Consider the following 22,766-nt stretch of genomic DNA (forward strand, 5'->3'; position numbering starts at 1 on the left):
TGAGCCCGGCCGGGTCCCGTGGGCTAAGACCCGGCCACCAGGCGCTCGCCTGCGAGCCCCAACCCCAGGCCTGGCTCCAGGGTGGGGCCCCGGTGACGCCGATCCGGGCGACGTACGCGTCCTCGTTTTAATCCCTATCATTGGGGGCTTTTGAACCAATCTTAGTCTGACCTGTCACCTAGGACCTGTTTGCCTTGGGAGACCCTACCAGGGGCATTAAGCCCCGGACAACATAGCTCCTAGGATCATTCAGGTGCTCAAACTCCTCCACCACGATAAGGTGCCGGTTCAAGGAGGAAGGAGGAAAGTACTTGAGTAAATGTTTTCAGTTACTTTTCATCACAACAATTGTTCAGGATATTTTGATGGTACCAGACACAGGTGCATCATGGGTAACAGGGTGTCTGTCTGTCCGTCTTCAGGCACACAGTTCCTGCTCAGATGTGGAGAGAAGCTCAGGGGAAACAAGGCGACTGGTACGACTCCAAGTTTAGCTCCTCCCACTCTGTCATCCTCTATCTCCATGGAAACGCAGGGACCAGGTGAGGGAGACACACACACACACACACACACCTGTCAGTCTCTGGGTTTCCTGTCTGACCTTGGTGTTGTTTCTCTGCAGAGGAGGAGACCACAGAGTTCAGCTCTACAAGGTAACTAAGTACTTTTACTCCAGTACATTTCTATATATATCTTATTCTTCACTTCATGTATCAGATTACTTTAGTTACTTTGCAGATTCAGAGTATTGATACAAAAAGTAATCACTTCACATGATGTGCTGATATTAAGAAGTACTGGGTATTTACAGGATAGTAATAGAGTATCTGTGCTGATCAGAGACGCAGGCTGAATGATGATGCAGTTGATGATGTCATCCAGCAGCTGACTGACTGTCCGTCTTCCTTCAGGTCCTCAGTTCGTTAGGATACCACGTGGTCACGTTCGATTACAGAGGTGACAACAGCTTTACTCACACTAAACGAGCAGAGAGGTCGTTAAATACCGCCAGTACAAGAGTGTGTGTGTGTGTGTGTGTGTGTGTGTGTGTGTGTGTGTGTGCAGGCTGGGGGGACTCAGACGGCGCTCCATCAGAGGGGGGGATGACATCAGACGCCCTCTTCATGTATGATTGGCTGAAGAAGCGGTTGGACGACAAAACGCCGCTTTACGTCTGGGGACACTCTCTGGGGACGGGGTAACACACACATGCACACGCACACACACACACACACACACACACAGCTCGATATCAGTGAGGTCATAATTAAATTGGTGTTTTTGTTTGTGTGTTTCAGAGTTGCCACCAACCTGGTGAGACGGCTGTGTGACAGAGGTCAGACACACACACACACACACACACACACACACACACACACACACACACACACACCTCTAATATAAACACTGACATTAAACATTAAATCTGAAGTTCTGATGTTCTGTTCAGGAAGTCCTCCAGACGCTCTCATCTTAGAGTCTCCGTTCACCAACATCAGAGAGGAGGCCAAGAGCCACCCCTTCTCCATGGTAACACATACACACACACGGCAGGTGCAGGTGTAGGTGTGTGTTTGGTGTGTACTCAGTGTGTGTGTGTGTGTGTGTGTGTGTGTGTGTGTGTGTGTGTGTGTGTGTGTGTGTGTATTTCAGGTGTACAGGTACCTGCCTGGCTTCGATTGGTTCTTCCTGGACGCCATCACGGCCAACAACATTCGTTTTGCCAGCGATGAAAAGTAGGTACAGAAAACTGCTGTGACCTTTGACCTCTGAGCTGCAGACACACACACACACACACACACACACACACACACACACACAGGGACCAGGAGCCTCTTCAGTGAGTCCAGAACTTTTTTAGTGACTCAAATCTTTTTAACCATTTTCTTTCTGTGGTAACTGCGGATGTTTAACTGATGGTGTTTATTAACTGTGGATCAACTGAAGAAACTTCAGCTCGTTACATTAAGGTAGAAACATTTTCTGATTTCTGAAAGAAAGAAGCGACTTCAGAGTTGTTATGAGCTCGTCGTCTGACTGAAGAACGTTCAGGAACATGACGAGCTTTAACAAACATGGAGAGATTTAAAATGTTGAAACAAGCTTCAGTCAGCTGATCAATGGCTGAGAGCTGCTCAGATTTCAGGACAAAGTCCACAACAGGCTGATCTGAGGTCTGTTCACATGTTTATTAGAGCTGCTGACCTCTGACCCCTCAGACCTGAGACTTCATGTACAAACACACCTGGTGACGGGGTCAGGGCAGCATCTAGTGGCCATTAGAGGAAGTGCAACTGTGACCTCACAAACACTGTACACAGCAGAGCAGACTGATGTCCCTGAACGCAGCACTGAACTGTGTTTGTCTCCTCAGTGTGAATCACATCTCCTGTCCTGTGCTGATCCTCCACGCTGAGGACGACAGCGTCGTTCCTTTCCACCTGGGAAAAAAGGTAACACGATTTATCAGAATCAGAATTCCTTTAAAGTCCCGCAGACGGGGAAATTTGTTACTGCACAAAATCTCCACAGATACTTGTAGAATAATTAAATGTATAAAAATGGATTTCAGCTGTTTGCTGTGAAAAATGCAGATGAATTAAAACTTAAAAGGCTTGTATGAAAACTGACCAGCTCCTCCTCCTCCTCCTCCTCCTCCTCTTCCTCCTCCTCCTCCTCCTCCTCCTCTTCCTCCTCCTCCTCCTCCAGCTGTACAACATGGCCTCCCAGTCAAAGAGCCTCAGCGGTCACAAGGTCCAGTTTGTTCCCTTCCCCTCCTCGCTGGCCTACAAGCACAAGTTCATCTACAGGAGCCCGGAGCTGCCAAACATCCTCAGGTACCAGCAACACAACCACCATCACAGAATCTGACTCCATCATGAAGAAGTAAAATAATGCTGATGATTCTCTGAAGGAGCCGGATGAGTCGAAGCTAATGTTAATGCTAACGGCTACAAACAGACGATGTCAGTCAGCTTTTCTTCCGTCAGACTGAGAAACTCAACATTACGACTTTCTGTCTTCTGAGGCCAAATCGAAAATGCAATGCTTCTTTTTACAGTGCACAACATTTTCATTCTCATTTTACAGAAATTGAAGAAATAAATCAGAACCAATATTTTTTACAGTGCAAAAAAATAGTTTGTTTTTTTCTCGTAATTGTGATTTTTTTTTTTCTTGGTCTTAATTTTGAGAATTAAGACAGAATTTATTTTTTTTCATAGTGCACAAGATTTGTTGACTTTTTTTCAAATCCAGAATTCAAATGTTTGTTTTTATTTATGAGATGTCAATACTTTTTTTTACAGTGCAAAGACATTAGTTCTGTCTGAGATTAAATTAAAAACTTTTTGCAGTGCAAAAATAACTAGTTGTAAGTCAGAAGAGAGCAGAATGACTTTAGCCTCAGATAAAAACTGAAGTCAGTCTTTAATTCTTTAATTCTGAGGGAAAAAGTCTGAGTTAAATCAGAACTTTAAAACATTTGTTGACAGAACAAAAAATGTTTTGTAATAATTTTAGGAATTTCTGACTTCCCCTCAGAATTAAAGATGGAGAAGAAAACTAAATATTTTTAGAAATGGCATTTGTTTATTTTCTTTCTGAATAAAAGACAGAAAAATGATCAGAAATGTGAGAAAAAAAATCAGAACTAATAAAATTTAGTTCTGATTTTAAGATGTCGAAAAAAAGTCAAATTCTGGATGAAAATCAGAACTGAATATTTTTTACAGTGCAAAACAAGTTTCAGCGTACTGAAGTTTCTTCTTGTCTGTGACGCCCAACAAGAAAGTTCAACTCATTCTGTTTTTACGCTGCTGTTAAAAAAAGCTCTGACTTTTCTCAAAATCTGGAGAAATCAGAATTTTTTCCAAATTTTCACTTTAATCAGAACTCTTTTTTCTCAATCTGGAGTTTTAGAACTCTCAAAATATTTGTTTTTTTAAATCAGCTCTGGATTTATTTTGTTTTTAATTCTAACTAAATATTTTTTACAGTGCAAAAAGATGAGCTCTTTAAACTCAACCTTCTGTTTTAATGCAGTACTCTTTTTATACAGTGTAATAAAATTAGTTTTGACTCTTTCTGAGACTCAATTAAATTCTGAGAGAAAGAATACACATTTTTTACAGTGCACAGTAAAATATTATTGAAGTGACTTTATTTTTCTCCTTGAACAAAAGAAACCCAGAAAGATTCTAAACTTTTTTGCTGCCTTCATTTCAGAGACAAATCAAAATGATGTATTATAGTACAAAAAAAATAAGACTTTTTCTCTCAAATTTCCGACTTTCAGACTTTAGTCAGCAAGTAAAGTTTAAATTCTGAGAAGAATGAAGAAGGAAAATAAATTGACTTTCTCTCTTTCTGACACAAAATGGCCGCATCGTCGGCTGACAGTCACCTGTGACATCGTCAGTAATGTGATGAGTCTTCTTATCTTCTGAAGATTAAACTGAAGTTTGTCTTTGTGTTTTCAGTGATTTCCTCGGTGGTTCTGCTCAGCAACAGATGGACGACTCGGCCTGAAAACACACACACACACACACACACACACACACACACACACACACGGACTGAACACATCATTCCTTTTTCGTTCTTCATTCCTCTCACATCAGCACCGGCTCCACCGGGTCGCCACAGTGACAGTGGGAGTGTTTTTAGGTTCTGTAGAGCGACGAGGACGAACAGAACTGGACCAGACAGACGTGAAACATCTGTTTAGATCTTTGTAGTATTTCACGAGGGCGACGAGCTGCAGCCTGTTTCTTTAACGTCTGTGTGATTTCACTTTGTCGGGCCGACTCTCCCGGATCGGGTCGACTCTTTGGCCCGGAGGATCCGTTTGTTTTTAATAAATGTCCTCAGTTTTAAGGCCTGTTATGACTTGAATTATCAATTAAATATTTCTTGTTTTATGTAGCTGTGGTTTTGGTTTTTGGGTCTTAACGACCATTTTACAGCAAAACATTTTAATCATCATAAAATCTAAATATTGTAAAACAGGAACACGAGCGCAGCAGAAGTTTATTTTCAGAAACAGACCTGAGTGTCGATACAGTACTTCACCTGCCCAAAGCTTTCTGGTTAATCAGGCAGACATTAATGTTGATTAAACACTGTGAATGGACTACATTACCCAGAGGACACCTGTGACGTCACATTGAGGCTTTTGTTGCGTTCACGCCGCGTCAGATTTAAGGTAATAATCCATCTCAGCCAGAACGTTCGTCAGCATCGTCATTTCAAAACAGAAACTGAAGAAAACAAATGAATCAAATTTATGGCCGACAACAACAAACAGAGCCGAGCCGTGAATCACCGGGTCGGACCGACTCTGAAGTTCTGGAGGACGTGAACGATCTCGAGTCTCAGATCTGAATGTCTGAATTGTTACCGATAATCTGACGTGACGTGAACGCGGCTTGGAGCATCAGCTGTACGAACGAAGCTGTAAAGTGCAGGAAAAACATCATCGCTACAAAAATATCAGGAGCGTAAAATCAATGTTCACGTGCAGAAAGTCGAAGGATCGGCTGATGTTTCAGGATGCTGACGGCGTCCTGGAGGAGCAGCGGCCACTGGCTGCAGCTGCAGATGTTGAACGCAGCTCAGCGTGTTCACTTTAACTTTAACTGATCTAAATCTGATCAAATGAAAGTTCCAACAGAGCATCGATATGTCCAGATATGGACTTCATCTATTCATCTTCAGAACCTTCTGACCTGTTGATGTGTCTGCTGGTGTTCAGAATGCTAACACGTAGCTGCTGGCTACGTCTCTGCTGAAAGAAAGAAGAGCTTCAGTCTGTTTCTGGGTGAAGTGATGCTCCAGTGTTTCAGAGACTCAGATACTTGATGCTGCGTCCAGCTCCTCAGTTTTGGGACTCGAACGGCGGCTCGTTGGGCGGTGGGATCTTCACGTCAGACGGTTCGACTCCCCAGATCTCACGGGCGTACTGAGAGATGGTCCGGTCGCTGGAGAACTTTCCAGAGGCGGCGATGTTACGGATCACCATCTTGGTCCACTCTGTGGGGTTCTGAGTGGAAACAGAAGATGAAGAACTGTGTCAGAAAATATCTTCGTCTTTGTTAAAAACAGATCACTGGACTACAACTCCCAAGGTGCATTTCACCAACTAACACCCAGTCACAGGCTAAAGACAACACTGCTCATTTAAATCTGCTCTGTCTGATTCTAGATCAGTCTGACTGTTTCTTCTCTGTAGCAACAGCTGCTGAGGCTCATGGGTATTGTAGTATTTAGAAACAGTTAAAACTTGACCTTGTAGAGTTCACTGACTCTCTGCTGACATCTGACGTAGGCTTCAAAATCTGCAAACACCTTGAACCTGCAACAGGAAACAGATTCACACCATGAGAAGATTAAACGCTGAGATGAGACACGAGCAGAGCGTCTGGATGCATTCTGATTTATATTGATGGAGCTCGGCTAACAGTTTCCCTCTGCTTCCAGTCTTTGTGCTAAGCTAGGCTAACCACGTCCGGTCACACAAATGAAACTGGAACATCTGACAGACGACTGAACTGTGTTTGTGTCAGCAGGAAAAAAAACATAAAATAAACTCAAAATCCAACAGGTGTCGTCTACCTGTCGTGGCTCAGCAGCATGTGGATCAGGTCTTTGAAGAGTTCTGGCTCTGCTGGACTGAAGAAGCCGGCCTGGATCTGATCCACTGCCAGCTTCAGCTCCGGCAGACGCTCGTAGAACTCTCTGGCATTGTACCTGCAGGAGGTAAACAGGAAGTGATGTCATCAGGTCGCACAGCTCAGGAAGGTATTCATCCCTGACGGAGCATTCAAGGACAATCTGACGTCTGAGAATCGGCCGCTCAAAGTCATCAGCTCTCCTGTTCCACTGTCTGAAATTATTTATTTCTGTTCCTTAATAATTAAGTTCATACTTTCAGTTCTCAGTTTTCTGAAGTTTCCTGGTTTTTGAAATGTTCAAATAAAGACAGAAAAAATAATTAACCAGATGTGTTAATTTTTGTTCTTTCTACTCAAGAAGTTTTTATCTCAAACTTGTTTTTAAAATACAGATGTAAAGGGTAGAAAAGGTCAAAGGATTTTAAAAAACATCAAATAAACAGCAGATAAATGATCAGCTGGACTTAATCACTGTGAAACAAACACCAAACTACAAAGTTCATCAGTTTGAATTATTGATCTGATATTGACGACGGTTTATTGGTCAGAATGAGAATCTAAGCTGAGATCATCTAGAGTGAAGAGGTCTCACTCTGCTGGAGTTGTACAGTGGTGATACAGAGCAGAGCATCTTGACTCACAGATGATCTTTGAGTTCTGACCCGTGTCTGAAGGATCAATAACCATCAGCTGATCAGAGCTGGAGCCTCGGAGGATCTGATCACTTCCAGCAGTTTGATGATTTAAATCTTTAAAAAGACATTTGTCATATTTTCTGACATTTTATGGACTAAAGAACTAATCAATAAACAGATGCGGATGAATCCTGGAACAACTGATGGATGTGGACGTGTTTGCTCAGACAGGAAGTGATGTAACGCCTCCTCACCCCTTCCTGTCCACCTCCTCCACGTCCGTCACCGTCATGCCGAAGATGAACATGTTCTCCTCTCCGGCCTCCTCCGCCATCTCCACCGTCGCTCCGTCCATCGTCCCGATCGTCAGAGCGCCGTTCAGCATGAACTTCATGTTTCCTGTTCCTGACGCCTCCGTCCCCGCCGTGGAGACCTGCTCTGATAGGTCGGCTGCTGGGATCACTGCACACACACACGCACACACACACACACACACACACACACACACACACACACACACACACACACAGTTAATAACCTTTATTGAGCCACAGTCTTCTCTGATTTCTATCACAGCAGAAACAACCTCCTCCTCCTCCTCACCTCCCTACTACTCCTCCTCACCTCCTCACCTCCTCACCTCCCTCCTCCTCCTTCTCACCTCCCTCCTCACCTCCCTCCCTCCTCCTCACCTCCTCACCTCCCTCCTCCTCCTCCTCCTCCTCCTCACCTCCCTCCCTCCTCCTCCTCCTCACCTCCCTCCTCCTCCTCCTCACCTCCTCACCTCCCTACTACTCCTCCTCCTTACCTCCCTCCTCCTCACCTCCCTCCTCCTCCTCACCTCCCTCCTCCTCCTCACCTCCCTACTACTCCTCCTCCTTCTCACCTCACCTCCTCACCTCCCTCCCTCCTCCTCACCTCCTCACCTCCCTACTACTCTTCCTCCTCACCTCCCTCCTCGTCCCGCTCACCTCCCTCCTCCTCCTCACCTCCCTACTACTCCTCCTCCTCCTCCTCCTCACCTCCCTACTACTCCTCCTCCTCCTCCTCCTCACCTCCCTCCTCCTCCTCCTCACCTCCCTCCTCACCTCCCTCCTCCTCCTCCTCACCTCCCTCCTCCTCACCTCCCTACTCATCGTCCTCCTCACCTCCCTCCTCCTCCTCCTCCTCCTCACTCTCACCTCCCTCCACCTCCTCTCCTCCCTACTCCTCCTCCCTCCTCCTCCTCACCTCCTCACTCTCACCTCCCTCCTCCTCCTCACCTACCTCCTCCTCCTCCTCACCTCCCTCCTTCTCCTCACCTCCTCCTCACCTCCCTCCTTCTCCTCACCTCCTCCTCACCTCCCTACTACTCATCCTACTCCTCCTCCTTCTCACCTCCCTCCTCCTCCTCCTCACCCTACTCCTCCTCCTCCTCACCGCCCTCCTCCTCCTCTCCTCCTCACCTCCCTCCTCCTCACCTCCCTCCTCCTCCTCCTCACCTCCCTCACCTCCCTCACCTCCCTCCTCCTCACCTCCTCCTCCTCCTCACCTCCTCACCTCCCTCCTCACCTCCCTCCTCCTCCTCCTCACCTCCCTCACCTCCCTCACCTCCCTCCTCCTCACCTCCTCCTCCTCCTCACCTCCTCACCTCCTCACCTCCTACTACTCTCTCCTCCTCCTCCTACTCATCCTACTCCTCCTCCTTCTCACCTCCCTCCTCCTCCTCCTCACCTCCCTCCTCCTCCTCTCCTCCCTACTACTCATCCTACTCGTCCTCCTTCTCACCTCCCTCCTCCTCCTTCTCACCTCCCTCCTCCTCCTCCTCACCTCCCTACTACTCATCCTACTCCTCCTCCTTCTCACCTCCCTCCTCCTCCTCCTCACCTCCCTCCTCCTCCTCTCCTCCCTACTACTCCCTACTCTCCTCCTCTCACCTCCCTCCTCCTCCTTCTCACCTCCCTCCTCCTCCTCCTCACCCTACTCCTCCTCTCCCTCACCTCCCTCCTCCTCCTCACCTCCTCACCTCCCCTCCTCCTCACCTCCCTCCTCCCTCCCCCTCCTCCCTCACCTCCTCCTCCTCCTCACCTCCCTCACCTCCCCCTCACCTCCCTCCTCCCACCTCCTCCTCCTCACACCTCCCTCACCTCCCCCCTCACCCCCCCCCCCCGCCCCCTCCTCCTCCTCACCTCCCTCCTCCTCCTCCTCCTCCTCACCTCCCTCCTCCTCCTCACCTCCCTACTACTCATCCTACTCGTCCTCCTTCTCACCTCCCTCCTCCTCCTCCTCACCTCCCTCCTCCTCCTCCACACCTCCTCCACACCTCCCTCCACCTCCTCCACACCACCCTACTCTCCTCCTCCTTCTCACCTACACTCATCGTCCTCCTCACCTCCCTACTACTCATCCTACTCCTCCTCCTTCTCACCTCCCTCCTCCTCCTCACCTCCCTACTCCTCCTCCTCCTCCTCACCTCCCTCCTCCTCCTCTCCTCCTCACCTCCTCACCTCCCTACTCCTCCTCCTCCTCCTCACCTCCTCCTCCTCCTCACCTCCTCACCTCCTCTCTCCTCCTCACCTCCTCCTCTCCTCCATCCTCCTCCTCACCTCCCTCCTCACCTCCCTACTACTCATCCTCCTCCTCCTCCTCCTCCTCACCTCCTTCCTCACCTCCTCCTCACCTCCCTCCTCCTCACCTCCCTCCTCCTCCTCACCTCCCTCCTCTCCCTCCTCACCTCCCTCCTCCTCACCCCCCTCCTCCCCCTCCCCTCCCTCCTCTCCCTCCTCACCTCCCTCCTCCTCCTCACCTCCCTCCTCACCTCCCTACTACTCATCCTCCTCCTCCTCCTCACCTCCCTACTACTCATCCTCCTCCTCACCTCCCTACTACTCATCCTACTCCTCCTCCTTCTCACCTCCCTCCTCCTCCTCCTCCTCACCCTACTCCTCCTCCTTCTCACCTCCCTCCTCCTCCTCCTCACCCTACTCCTCCTCCTTCTCACCTCCCTCCTCCTCCTCCTCACCTCCCTCCTCCTCATCTCCCTACTACTCCTCTCCTCCTCACCTCCCTCCTCCTCATCTCCCTACTACTCCTCTCCTCCTCACCTCCCTCCTCCTCCTCACCTCCTCACCTCCTCCTCACCTCCCTCCTCCTCCTCCTCCTCACCTCCTCACCTCCCTCCTCCTCCTCACCTCCTCACCTCCCTACTCACCTCCCTCCTTCTCCTCACCTCCCTCCTCCTCCTCCTCACCTCCTCCTCACCTCCTCCTCACCTCCCTACTACTCATCCTCCTCCTCACCTCCCTACTACTCATCCTACTCCTCCTCCTTCTCACCTCCCTCCTCCTCCTCCTCACCTCCCTCCTCCTCCTCCTCACCTCCCTCCTCCTCCTCCTCCTCCCTCCTCCTCCTCCTCCTCCTCACCTCCCTCCTCCTCCTCTCCTCCTCACCTCCTCAACTCCCTCCTCACCTCCCTCCTCCTCCTCACCTCCCTCCTCCTCCTCCTCCTCACCTCCTCACCTCCCTCCTCCTGCTCCTCACCTCCTCCTCCTCCTCACCTCCCTCACCTCCCTCCTCACCTCCCTACTACTCCTCCTCCTCCTCACCTCCCTCCTCCTCACCTCCCTCCTCACCTCCCTCCTCCTCCTCACCTCCTCACCTCCCTACTACTCATCCTCCTCCTCCTCCTCCTCACCTCCCTCCTCCTCCTCCTCCCTCCTCCTCCTCCTCCTCACCTCCCTCCTTCTCCTCACCTCCTCCTCACCTCCCTCCTTCTCCTCACCTCCTCCTCACCTCCCTACTACTCACCCTACTCCTCCTCACCTCCCTACTACTCACCCTACTCCTCCTCCTTCTCACCTCCCTCCTCCTCCTCCTCACCCTACTCCTCCTCCTTCTCACCTCCCTCCTCCTCCTCCTCCTCCTCACCTCCCTCCTCCTCACCTCCCTACTCCTCCTCCTCACCTCCCTCCTCACCTCCCTCCTCCTCCTCACCTCCCTCCTCCTCCTCACCTCCCTCCTCCTCACCTCCCTCCTCCTCCTCACCTCCCTCCTCACCTCCCTCCTCCTCCTCACCTCCCTCCTCACCTCCCTCCTCCTCACCTCCTCCTCCTCCTCACCTCCTTCCTCACCTCCCTCCTCACCTCCCTACTACTCATCCTCCTCCTCCTCCTCCTCACCTCTCTCAGCCAGAGACACTCTGTAGTTTTCGAGGAAGATCACTTTCAGCTTGTCTCCCACTGCTGGGTCGTTATTGATCACCTGACCGATGGAGGTGATCAGTTTGATGATCAGTTTGGCCATGTGGTACCCAGGAGCCGCCTGCAGGGGGAGACACTGAGCTGAACTCACGTCCATCGACAGCCACTTTATAGACAGACGTATTGATTATTGATCAGTAAAGGGACGAACCTTTCCTCCGATCATCACCGTCCGCGGAACAAACTCTCTGTTGGGCTCCAGTTTGATCCCTGAGAACACACACACACTGCAGTGAACACACCCACCAGCAGGGGGCACCACAACAACACAACACAACATTCTAAAGACACACTGTCATCAGAAAATCACACACGGCTTCATTTATCTTCTAAATGTCACATCAAACAATAAACTGTAGAACTAATGATAAAAATAAGCAAAACAAAGTATTTTAATTGATAACTAATATATAAATATATTATTAGTTCACTGCAGCAGCTCTCAGGTTCCAGACTCCATTTGGATTTTACTGTTTTTTTAGTTTCATCTCTCTTCCTGCCTCTTAATTTTCTGTTTCACCACACAGTGGGTGGCAGGTGGTTGGTCTTACGGTTGTAGAGCACGATGGCATGCAGGCAGGTGAGCAGCTGCCTCTTGTACTCGTGGATCCTCTTCACCTGCACATCAAAGATGGAGTCTGGATTCACCTTCACCTGAGTCTGCTCCTGCAGGAAGGAGGCGAACTTCAGCTTGTTCTCCTGCAGACAGAGACAGACGGTCAGACAGACAGACGGTCAGACGGACAGACAGAGACACAGACAGGCAGACAGACAGGCAGGCAGACAGACAGGCAGACAGACAGAGACACAGACAGACAGACAGACGGTCAGATGGACAGACAGACAGGCAGGCAGACAGACAGGCAGACAGGCAGGCAGACAGACAGACAGACAGACAGACAGGCAGGCAGGCAGACAGGCAGACAGACAGGTGTGTCTTACCTGTTTGACTTTGGCCACGTCTCTGATGAGCTCGTTGTTGTCGACAAACTCCAGGATTTTCTTGAGCTGATGAAGATCAGTGATGAAGTCGTCTCCGATCCTCTGCAGGAGCAACAGCGACATCAACACTTTGTTTCTGTGTTGGTCTTTCTGTTTGTACCTGAATGTACCTGCTGGAAACTCATTTCCCCTCCAGGATTAATAGGTGTGTGTCAGGTGTGTGTACCTCAGCGATGATGTCAGCGAGGCCGGGGTTACACAGCAGCAGCCAGCGGCGAGGAGTGATGCCGTTTGTTTTATTCTGAAACTTGTGAGGATCGACATCGTGGAAATCTTTGAACCTGCAGCAGAAACAAAATCTGTATTCAACAAAACAAACATTAGACTTCAGTCTGTGCTGTGATTGGTCGTCTCTGACTCACACGCTGCTCTTCACGATGTCGGAGTGAATCTGAGCGACGCCGTTGACGGCGTGCGAGCCGACCACACACAGGTGAGCCATGTTGATCCTCTTCGGCTCGCCCTCCTCGATCAGAGACATCCGCCGCAGACGATCTGTGTCACCAGGAAACATGGCCGCTATCCTCTGAGACACAGTGCACATACTTCAACTGAGTACTTATACACAGACAAACACACTGTCAGAGCCAGTAGGAGGCGGTCTTACGTCCAGGTGTCTCTGGTTGATGTCATAGATGATCAGCAGGTGTCGAGGCAGCAGCTGCTCGAACATGAACACCGGCCAGCGCTCCAATGCCTCCGGCAGCACCGTGTGGTTGGTGTACGCACACGTACGACAGGTGATGTCCCATGCCTGCACACACACACACACACACACACACACACACACACACACACACACACACACACACACACACACACACACACTTGACTGCAGTAAGAGTACAAATACTACAAAATAAAATACTCTGTTACAGTAGAATTCGGCACCTTGTCCCAGTCCAGCTTCTCGATGTCCACCAGGATCCTCATCAGTTCAGGGATCGCCAGAGCCGGGTGGGTGTCGTTCAGCTGGATCGCCACCTGATGGACAGGAAGGAATCAGCACCACCACAGAAGAAGAGTCAGCACCACCACAGAAGAAGAGTCAGCACCACCACAGAAGAAGAGTCAGCACCACCACAGAAGAAGAGTCAGCACCACCACAGAAGAATGTAGCCGGCTGCTTCAGGACATGATGTTTAAAGTATAGTTTGACCTCTGAGATGAAGTATAAAGTTTAACGGAGCAGAAATGGTTCCTGCAGTTCTCACCATGCTACAGTACTTGAGTACTTGAGTAAATGTACTCAGTTACTTTGTGTCAGCTCGTGTTCTCACCTTGTCAGGAAACGTGTTGAAGCACGTCCTCACCGGGTCTCTGCAGCCAAACTTGGAGGATTTGAACCTGCGGATGATGTCCTGCAGCGTCGCCGCCACCACAAAATATTCCTGCTTCAGACGTAGCTCCTTCCCCTCGAAGAACTGCAAACACATTCTGGTTCATCAGCAGCAGAATCAGAACCAAACAAACCCGAGCTGAAACGTCTGCAGAGGAACAGAGAACCTCGGAGCAGCACTCACGTTGTCGTTGGGGTAGAGGACTCTGGAGATGTTCTCTGCCAGGTTTCTGTCCAGAACAGCTTCAATATAATCGCCAACATTAACTGTGAGACACAAACACAGAACCAGAGTCAGAACCAGACCTCAGGATCCTGAATCACAGACCAAGTCCAACGGGCTGTGGTTCTGTTTGGCTGCCCTGAGCTCATCAGAAACATGGTTATTAACTGGTTATTAACGCAGGTTTTAATTAGAACCAAGCGTTCACTGTAAAAGATGACGTCGTGTTTTTAATGTCACGTTAAAGTTCATCAGCTGCAGAATTCAGCTGATTTCATGTACAAATCTGGTATTAATGGAATTTAATGATGAAACACTCAAAACTTTAGATTTATAATTTTAAAAATGTCAAAATACAGTAAAACTGTAACGAACCGAGTTACTGACCAACACCACAGACACATTGCTTTATCTCCTGTCACCAACATTATACTTCATTAAAGTTGATGTAAAAGTTTCAGCTGCTGAATATCAAAGTTAAAGTTTTTATGAGTGGAAAACTTTAGAAGTTTAAACTGACAGAAGAAGAATCTGGTGATGTGTGACTTTTATAAAATCTGATGAGTCAGCAGGAGGAGGAGTCAGATGGCTCCAGTCTGTGATTGGTTGTTATGATGATGATGATGATGATGATGATGATGATGATGATGATGATGATGACTCACAGTTCTGCAGGCTGAAGTCGTTGGGTGCTTTGGCCGACCACAGTCTCATCGTGTTCACCGTGTTGTTATGGTAACCAGGGACTGGAGTGTCATAGGGCATCGCCAACACCACCTGAGTTCATCAGAGTAAAAGTGCTCTGAAATACTTGTGACTGTATAGAAGCAGCTGATGGTTCTGATGGTTCTGACCGTGTCTCTCACCTGCGTGTTGACCCACTTCACTCCGCTCTCTGTTTTCTCCACTCGGCCGTAGAACTGAACCGGCAGCATGTACTCCGGTCTCGCCTTCTCCCAGGGGTTCCCGTACCTCAGCCAATCATCCGCCTCCTCCACCTGAAGGGGTGGAGCAACATGCACATCAACCAATCACACACCTCCAGAACACCTGGTGTGTGTGTGTGTGTGTGTGTGTGTGTGTACCTGCCAGCCGCTGCTGATCTTCTGGTTGAAGATACCAAACTCGTAGCGGATACCGTAACCGTACGCCGCCAGACCGAGAGTCGCCATGGAGTCGAGGAAACATGCTGCAACAGAGACAGAGACGGAGAGACGGAGGGTGAGACAGGATGTCTTTATTAGATGAGGACATTTGAGACAGAAACAACATTCTGGGAAAGTTTTAGAAAGTTACACATATTTGAGGACATTTCTTTGTTGAGTTTGAGGGAGTTCTTTTAGTTTTTTGACAGGTGACCCGGTTCAGCCTGATCGGATCAGAGTCATCAGCAGGAAGTTTCCTGTTTAAAGATCTGAGCAGGAAACAGGAAGTGGACATTCAGGACCAGTCGCTCCAAAAACAAACTGAACCTGAGTTCAAACATGAACTAATAATCATCTCCTTCACTGCTGTGACTGAGTTTCATTCCCTCAGAACTTCAGCAAATATTCCTCCACTGCTCACGTTCACATCTCAGCACAGCTTCTCTAAATATTCATGACTGCAGCCGAACTGAACAGAGTCTGTTGATCCTCCATCAACTGTGGCTGACGATCATGGACAGGTTAAAGTCACAGCTATCAGAACCGAGTCTGGTCCACGACGCTCACGTCTCTTCTAAGAGACCTGGGTGATGAAGACAATCAAACCAAAGTCCAGTGAAAAACATGATGATTTATTGTTGCCTGGATCAGGAAATGTGATCAATACGACTTTCTGCTTCTGCACGACAACAGAGTCAGGAGATGAGAGTGAGACAGACGAGCATGAGACAGACGAGCGTGAGACAGACGAGAGTGAGACAGACGAGAGTGAGACAGACGAGCGTGAGACAGACGAGCGTGAGACAGACGAGAGTGAGACACACGAGCGTGAGACAGACGAGCGTGAGACAGACGAGCGTGAGACAGACGAGAGTGAGACAGACGAGCGTGAGACAGACGAGAGTGAGACAGACGAGCGTGAGACAGACGAGCGTGAGACAGACGAGAGTGAGACAGACGAGAGTGAGACAGACGAGCGTGAGACAGACGAGCGTGAGACAGACGAGAGTGAGACAGACGAGCGTGAGACAGACGAGCGTGAGACAGACGAGAGTGAGACAGACGAGCGTGAGACAGACCTGCTAGTCGTCCCAGTCCTCCGTTACCCAAACCAGCGTCCTCCTCGATCTCCTCCAACTCCTCCATGTCCAAACCCAGCTACACACACATACACACACAGAGACACACACACACACACACACACACACACAGCTCTTATCAGTGTGTTTCGTGGGGACTTCCTGTTTCAGTGAAACTATGAGGAAGTTGAAACTTAAAGACTGAAAACAGATTGTGTTTCATTTGAATGTTTTTCAAATAAAAGCAGTTACTTTCCTTCCACTGTGTCTGAGGCAGTGTTGGCTTCTTTGACTCTGTCGACTCTTTTCAGAGGCAGATTTAAATGTTTATCTTGTGAACTAATAAATGTCATATTTCATGATATTATGTGAAACATGCTCACAGTGTTTCATGACATCAGTCCAGGAAGCTGCTTCATGTAGCATTAGCATCCTTCAGTTTACAGCTAGTCAAACATTAGCGCCTGAAGCTCCGGCTGCTTTCTCTGGTTTTCAGAGGAACAAAGTCACTAATTTATGGAGCATTTTATTTACTCTTAAAACAAATATGTACAACTCAATAAGAGCTCCAAACTCCAAATGTGTGTTTTCTGAATCAATCCTTAGAAAACGCTCCAGCTGAACGAGCCGGAGACAAACCACTTCCTCTCTGTCAGAGCAATACTGCAATCCCATTGGCTGTCATCCATGTTCTGCCCCAGCTGTCAGTATTTGACAGATTAAAAAGTTGAGGGACGATTAAAACATCTCAATTTGAAAAACTGTAAAAACACAAAAGTGCTCTGAATTGTTCCGACTCATTTGATGTTTCAACAATTTCTTCATGAAACTTTGACGTGTTCAACATTTCAGCTGTTCAAATCCTCAAATCCTCCATCTTCACCTCTGCTGCTGCACACACACTGTGGATCGAACTGTGATGATGTCACAGGTGTGCTGTTACCTGGTAGATGGCCTCATCACAGGCGTTCTGCAGGCCCAGGTTGATCATGGTGTTCTGCAGCGTTCTGCCCATGTAGAACTCCAGAGACAGATAATAAACCCGCTGAGGACAAACATGCAGACGCTGTTAGCTCCAAGTTACAAAACCTGAGTTTAAACATCTCAGCCTCTCTCAGGTTTAAGATTTTATGCTGCAGATTTCTGAATAAACTTCATCAGGTTGACAGAAAAGCCACTCATTGATCCAGAGACAGAAGGTGACCCGGTTCAGCCTGATCGGATCAGAGTCATCAGCAGGAAGTTTCCTGTTTAAAGATCTGAGCAGGAAACAGGAAGTGGACATTCAGGACGAGTCGCTCCAAAAACAAACTGAACCTGAGTTCAAACATGAACTAATAATCATCTCCTTCACTGCTGTGACTGAGTTTCATTCCCTCAGAACTTCAGCAAATATTCCTCCACTGCTCATGTTCACATCTCAGCACAGCTTCTCTAAATATTCATGACTGCAGCCGAACTGAACAGAGTCTGTTGATCCTCCATCAACTGTGGCTGACGATCATGGACAGGTTAAAGTCACAGCTATCAGAACCGAGTCTGGTCCACTTTGTCCTCATGAGCTCTTTCATGGAGGATGTGAAGCCTTGATTAAAGAGTAGAGGGGACATGAAGAGAGCCAAACTCCTATTCAAAATATGACGATTTATTGTTGTCTTAATAATTAATACACGCGTGCAGCAGATAGAGCAATAAGTGAGATTACTTCACAGATAAATACGATCCTCTGCTAATATCGGCTGATAATAACACTGTAAACATTGATGTTTAATAACTGGTCGCACTGCTGTTTACACCCCACTGCAAGTTCTGGACTGCAGGAAGCAAAGTATGAAATCTTCATTTCCAAATAAGTTAAGTTAAGTTCGGAGGTTATATATGAGCCGAATTGATGTCTGTTGTCTAATTATCTTACCGAGACATTACGTCTGTTTTCTCCGTCTGTAGGTTTGCAGGTAACTTGTGACATTTTTAACCGGCACATCTGTCAGTGGAGTTCCGTGTGTGTCGCAGCTGCAGCGCGGCTCCTACCTTCGGGTCCTTCTCGTAGTAGTACTGCTGGGTGCGGATCCAGCGGCCCACCAGGTGGTCCCGGACGGTGTGGGCCAGGGCGAAGTAGTAGTCCCGGGGAGTCGCCACGTTCCGGTCCTTCACCAGTGTGAAATGAAGGTGTCGGTTAAAACTTCGCTTGAGCTCGCCGACGTCTCCGAGCCCCGCGATGCCCCGGACGCTGATCTGCTTCCGCTTCTCCTGGTCGGTGAGCGGCGCCGCCATGTTTGCACACAAAGATCCGGGAGCAGGAGGTGAGACTCGGACTGAGCGGGGAGGCTGGTCCCGCTGAGACTGACGAACACCTGGCAGGTGAAGCAGGAAGACAGGACGCAGCCCCGCCCACTCAACGCTGACAGCTGGGAGGGTGGGGGCGTGGTCTCGATGGACAGAGGGCGGGGTCATCTGTGGAATGTCTGACAAAGAGCTCCGAGCGGCGGAAGACGTCTCACTCTGATGTGTTTCTGAGCTGAACCTCCTGAGAACATCAGAGCCATTCAAGACTCAAAACTTTATTGTCACTGTTTATAACCACAGAACAGTGACGCGTCTCTAGAGCTGCGTTAAAGAAACAGTTTTACTGTTGACTCTAAACTAAAGAATAAAACAGAAATAATCTGCAAAATGCAATAAAATAGTTCTAAACTATGGATAGAAAATAGCCAGCACTCATTTACACACTCAGTTATCTGTGTCAGGACCAAACTGTAAGTAGTGACTGATCCAGAATCATGGTCCGTTTGATTCCACCAAATCTGAAGAACTGTCAAAATTAGACAAATTGGGCTTTTGTATGAGCCAGAGCAGTACAGAATTTAACTGAGTCCATCTGAGCTCCTCAGAAGGTTCAGTGAGTCCAGTGAAAAGGTTCTGTTCACTGCCAGACACACAGACTCTCAGCCTGCTGCCAGCACTAAACTACACAAGTCAGATGAGAAACTTTGGATTTTGAAAACGTTGATTAGTTTATTCTTGTTTAGAAACGAGTTACACCATGAATGATTGTAAAGACAGAAGCTGCTGCAGGAGCGAAATCAAATCACAGCTGCGATTTAAAGCAACATCATCAAATTCCATTTCATTCTTGGAATTTTGTACCAAGTGATTCATCATCGCCACAAACGCTCTTTGTCGGTCTGCGTCCTGACGTCAGGTTCAGAGCGTCAGCTAATGCGGCTGGTATTTCCGGGTTTCAGAATAAAACGAATCAGCTCAGAAAAAAACTCTCCCTCTCGGCTCCTCGGAGGTCTGCGGTGTCTCCTGAGCTCAGGTGAGTCAGAGCTCGTCCCCCGCCGCAGGTAACAATCACGTGCTGCTTAATGCGGTAAAAACTGCGGGTTCTTCTCGTTTCTTACGCTGTGTTGAAGTTTAAACTGTGTCTGTCTGTCTGTCTGAACCCGCCTGATCCTCCAGCACGTGAAGCCGGTCCAGTCCACCTTCAGCAGGCCCAGACCAGCAGGTAAAGTCTCGATCTGAACCGGGTCGTGTCGGGACCAGTACAGTCTAACATTAGCTTGTGAATCTGGTCTCTACAGGGCAACTGGTTTAACTGGTTTAACTAGTTTAACTGTGAGACTCCAACAGAGTTGCTGTTTGTTTGTTTGTTTGTTTGAATCAAAACATCACAAACATGGAGGACACTTTTCCTACAAAATAAAAGCCCTAGAAGCGCCTCACAAAGTCGATTAATCGTTATCTGACCAGCAGTGGAAAGTAACTAAGTACAATTACTTTTTAAAAATAATGTTAGCATAATAAATAAAGCAGTGTTAGCATGAAAAGTCTTGGTATGAAAATCAAGGTTGCGTAAACAAAGTTATGTTAGCTTTAAAATAAAATAATAACGTTAGCATAAAAAATTATGTTTGCACGAAACTTCAAGATGAAGCAGGAAAAGGAACAGATCCAATTATCTTGTGGGGATTTAAGTGAACGATCTGTGAGTCTGGTTCTGGTTCTGGTTCTTGTGTTCCAGCAGGATGTCCAACACGTCCCAGAAGCACCGGGACTTTGTTGGAGAGCCGATGGGAGACAAACCAGTGTCGGCTCTGGCCGGGATCGGAGAGATTCTGGGGAAGAAGCTGGAGCACCAGGGCTTCGATAAGGTGGAGACGGACACACACACACACACACACACACACACACACACACACACACACACACACACACACACTATCCATCCTCCTCCTGGAATTAATTCTTCCGGATGTTTTTCAGCTCCTTCTTCTACAGATTTTGAGCTACAGAAATATTCAGCTTGTTCTGCAACTTTTTTTTCAAATTCCATTCTGCTACTGCTTCAGCTTCAGCTTTAGAGACCGTTGAGCTATCAAACTGTTCAGCGTTTTTAGCTCTTTCTGACCTTTCAGCTTTTTCAAAATAAAATTACAATGGAAGTAAATGGGAAAATCTTCAAATCCTCTTCAAAACCACCCAACTTTCAACCTCTTCTTGTCCCTCATGCCATTCCAACTTTAAAAGGGTCAGCAGACTTTAAACTACTCGGCATGTATTCAGCTTTTTAAAATCTTGCATGGTTTTGAAATATTCACAGTTTTAGTTTGAAGGATTTTTAGCCCATCTTCTGATTTTATAATGGGTGTGTATTGCGTCAGCTAGAGTGCGTGACATCATCGCTAGAGTGTAGAGCAGCTGGAAGAACTGGAGAAAAAATTCTCCTCAGCTTGATTTTCTTCACATAAACAATATATGTATAGAAATGTAGGAAATCTTGTTGGCTTTCAGCTGATGGTCTTATTTCAGATGTACGACTCACAGTTTTGGCACTCAAGCAACTCCCCCATTAGCCGCAATGTTAATTTTTAAGTCCAACTTTCTGGAGGAGAGCAGACAGAACCTGTTGAGCTTTATGTTCAACTATTATAATGTTCAACTTTTTTAGGTCTATCACTTTCCAGCTTTTGAATAATTCAGCTTTTTCTGCAAATTCTTGACCATTCATTCTTATGGTTTTATGCATTTCTGGCAACACATTCAGCAGATTTCCCAAATCACTTCAGCTGTCAGCATTCACACTGTGTTTTTGCAGGAAATGCAAATGTTAGCTAGTTTATTCTGTCTTTCTAACTTATTCTTTTCTTCTGCCTGGCTCTGGTGTGTCTCCAGGCCTACGTCGTCCTCGGTCAGTTCCTGCTGCTGAAGAAAGATGGCGAGATGTTCACAGAGTGGCTCAAAGACGCCAGCGGCGCGAACAGCCGCCAGGCAGGCCTCTGCGCTCTGTGTCTGAAGGAGTGGTGCGACGCCTTCCTCTGAGACCCCGCCTCCTAGCCAGAGACCCCGCCTCTTCCTGTTCTTCCCCTGCTTGCTCACTTTCTGCCTCTGAAGCTTCTGAGTGGTTCTCACGCTGTGTTGGGCCTGAAGCATCTCTGCTGCTGTCAAATGTTTTCAGGTGACTCTGTTCTGGTTCCTGCTGGACGGCTGTGATGTCACAGCGCCCAACAGGTGTTCCTCTACCTGTTTATAAGCTGGGTTCTGTGGGGAACGTTTACATGAATAAAGCTTTGTGTCTGAACTGTTCGTCAGCTTCACTGTGTTTTACTGCGCTCTGATTTTGTCTCTTTATAAAACTGTCCAGGACCTAAAACTGAACTAGACACTGTTGTTCTGAAGGATCAGTGACTCGTGACGGTGGACTCGTCTTTATTATGTGTTTGACACCTGCAGAGTTCAGAAACATTCACCACATGTAGAAACAGATCCTTCAGAGTAGAAAACAATCAGCCGCTGTCGATACAAACACAATATATCAAGTTTAACATGACGAGAGACGTGAGGTCACAGAGTGACAGTTGTACCGTTCAGGTGATCAAACTGTCTGAGGATTAAAGATGAGACCATTCACACAAGTGTGACCTGTTTCTCTGTTTTTGAGGGTTTTGGCGAATCTGGAACAAACTGAATATTTTTGGCACAAACATCATCTTCAAACATTCATCACGGTTACAAATAATCTACTGATCCATATAAAAACATGCTGTTACCCACATCCTTTATAGCAAAATATAGAAGTTAAATATCTAAGTGAGGATTTACGGGTGAAGGAGCTGCTGCTGTGCTGCTGACAGTGTTTCCTGTGTGGAGTGTTTCCACGAGGTCACTTTGTTCCGGAAAAAAGGAAACTGAGTTTCTGGACTCAACTTCTCCTTCATAACTGAAATATGAAGCAAAGTGCAGTTTGAGGAGCAGAGGAGCCAGCACAGCGTCTGATTGGACGGTCAGACATGATGTCATACTGTTCAGGGCCTCATTACAGAAGAACTGACCGCTCGTCCTGTTGAAGCTTCAATGACAGAAAAAAACCAAACTCATGGCTGCGTCCTGTGGCCGACGTCACATCTAAAGAAATCCTTTATAGAACTTTC

General features: G+C 47.8%; 4 protein-coding genes across 13 annotated transcripts in view; 2 read left to right on the forward strand and 2 right to left on the reverse strand.

Annotated features, from left to right (window-relative positions):
- abhd12 (abhydrolase domain containing 12, lysophospholipase) overlaps positions 1-7,837 on the forward strand; it is a 20,372-nt gene extending 12,535 nt beyond the window's left edge. For 3 of the 4 annotated variants that reach the window (XM_037123656.1, XM_037123657.1, XM_037123654.1), the window contains 10 exons: positions 423-542; positions 623-653; positions 912-957; positions 1,066-1,198; positions 1,299-1,336; positions 1,451-1,530; positions 1,654-1,736; positions 2,375-2,453; positions 2,710-2,837; positions 4,482-4,922. In XM_037123656.1, coding sequence (XP_036979551.1) covers positions 423-542; positions 623-653; positions 912-957; positions 1,066-1,198; positions 1,299-1,336; positions 1,451-1,530; positions 1,654-1,736; positions 2,375-2,453; positions 2,710-2,837; positions 4,482-4,530 — 787 coding nt within the window. In that variant the 3' untranslated portion in view covers positions 4,531-4,922. Of the gene's footprint in view, positions 1-422; positions 543-622; positions 654-911; positions 958-1,065; positions 1,199-1,298; positions 1,337-1,450; positions 1,531-1,653; positions 1,737-2,374; positions 2,454-2,709; positions 2,838-4,481; positions 4,923-7,786 lie in introns of those variants that run through there. The other variant, XM_037123655.1, reaches the window with a different exon arrangement.
- pygb (phosphorylase, glycogen; brain) lies at positions 5,014-18,746 on the reverse strand. Of its 3 annotated transcripts, none has more exons than XM_037123648.1 (20): positions 18,367-18,746; positions 17,279-17,380; positions 16,336-16,414; positions 15,197-15,300; positions 14,978-15,109; positions 14,777-14,888; positions 14,073-14,155; positions 13,830-13,973; positions 13,441-13,533; positions 13,157-13,303; positions 12,912-13,075; positions 12,716-12,830; positions 12,490-12,591; positions 12,099-12,246; positions 11,699-11,757; positions 11,467-11,608; positions 7,564-7,771; positions 6,616-6,750; positions 6,289-6,355; positions 5,014-6,043 (listed from the first exon to the last, which is right to left on the reverse strand). In XM_037123648.1, the coding sequence occupies exons 1-20, from the start codon at positions 18,607-18,609 to the stop codon at positions 5,879-5,881; spliced, it is 2,544 nt and encodes an 847-aa protein (XP_036979543.1). In that variant the 5' UTR covers positions 18,610-18,746; the 3' UTR covers positions 5,014-5,878. The 3 variants fall into 3 exon arrangements, with proteins under 3 accessions (XP_036979543.1, XP_036979544.1, XP_036979545.1); XM_037123649.1 differs by lacking the exon at positions 18,367-18,746 and adding an exon at positions 18,251-18,357; XM_037123650.1 differs by lacking the exons at positions 16,336-16,414; positions 18,367-18,746 and adding an exon at positions 18,251-18,355.
- Positions 18,747-19,539: 793 nt separating this feature from the next.
- LOC119033494 (barrier-to-autointegration factor-like protein) lies at positions 19,540-21,921 on the forward strand. 4 transcript variants are annotated; one of them, XM_037123663.1, is made up of 4 exons: positions 19,540-19,654; positions 19,798-19,843; positions 20,360-20,489; positions 21,511-21,921. In XM_037123663.1, exons 1-4 carry the CDS (start codon positions 19,555-19,557, stop codon positions 21,655-21,657), a joined length of 423 nt encoding a protein of 140 aa, XP_036979558.1. In that variant the 5' UTR covers positions 19,540-19,554; the 3' UTR covers positions 21,658-21,921. The 4 variants fall into 4 exon arrangements, with proteins under 4 accessions (XP_036979558.1, XP_036979559.1, XP_036979560.1 ...); XM_037123664.1 differs by having other exon boundaries at positions 20,363-20,489; XM_037123665.1 differs by having other exon boundaries at positions 19,577-19,682.
- A 106-nt stretch (positions 21,922-22,027) lies between these two features.
- Positions 22,028-22,766, reverse strand: part of entpd6 (ectonucleoside triphosphate diphosphohydrolase 6) — a 17,838-nt gene continuing 17,099 nt past the window's right edge. For both annotated transcript variants that reach the window (XM_037123652.1, XM_037123651.1), the window contains exon 15: positions 22,028-22,766. This exon is cut by the window's right edge and continues 587 nt beyond it. The gene's annotated coding sequence lies outside the window, so the exon portion shown is untranslated.

This window comes from Acanthopagrus latus, chromosome 15 (assembly GCF_904848185.1).
Source record: "Acanthopagrus latus isolate v.2019 chromosome 15, fAcaLat1.1, whole genome shotgun sequence".
Classification (NCBI taxonomy): Eukaryota; Metazoa; Chordata; class Actinopteri; order Spariformes; family Sparidae; genus Acanthopagrus; species Acanthopagrus latus.

Bases quoted from the DNA above. Each gene is read 5' to 3' on its own strand.
- pygb (XM_037123648.1), bottom strand. From the start codon at position 18,609: ATGGCGGCGCCGCTCACCGACCAGGAGAAGCGGAAGCAGATCAGCGTC. The intron at 15,110-15,196 runs GTACACACACAC...CCACCCCTTCAG, and splicing joins AGATCAGCAGCGGCTGGCAG to GTGGAGGAGGCGGATGATTG. The intron at 6,044-6,288 runs GTCAAGTTTTAA...GTTTCCACTCAG, and splicing joins GAGTCAGTGAACTCTACAAG to AACCCCACAGAGTGGACCAA.
- LOC119033494 (XM_037123663.1), top strand. From the start codon at position 19,555: ATGCGGCTGGTATTTCCGGGTTTCAGAATAAAACGAATCAGCTCAGAA. The intron at 19,844-20,359 runs GTAAAGTCTCGA...CTTGTGTTCCAG, and splicing joins CAGCAGGCCCAGACCAGCAG to CAGGATGTCCAACACGTCCC. The intron at 20,490-21,510 runs GTGGAGACGGAC...GTGTGTCTCCAG, and splicing joins AGCACCAGGGCTTCGATAAG to GCCTACGTCGTCCTCGGTCA.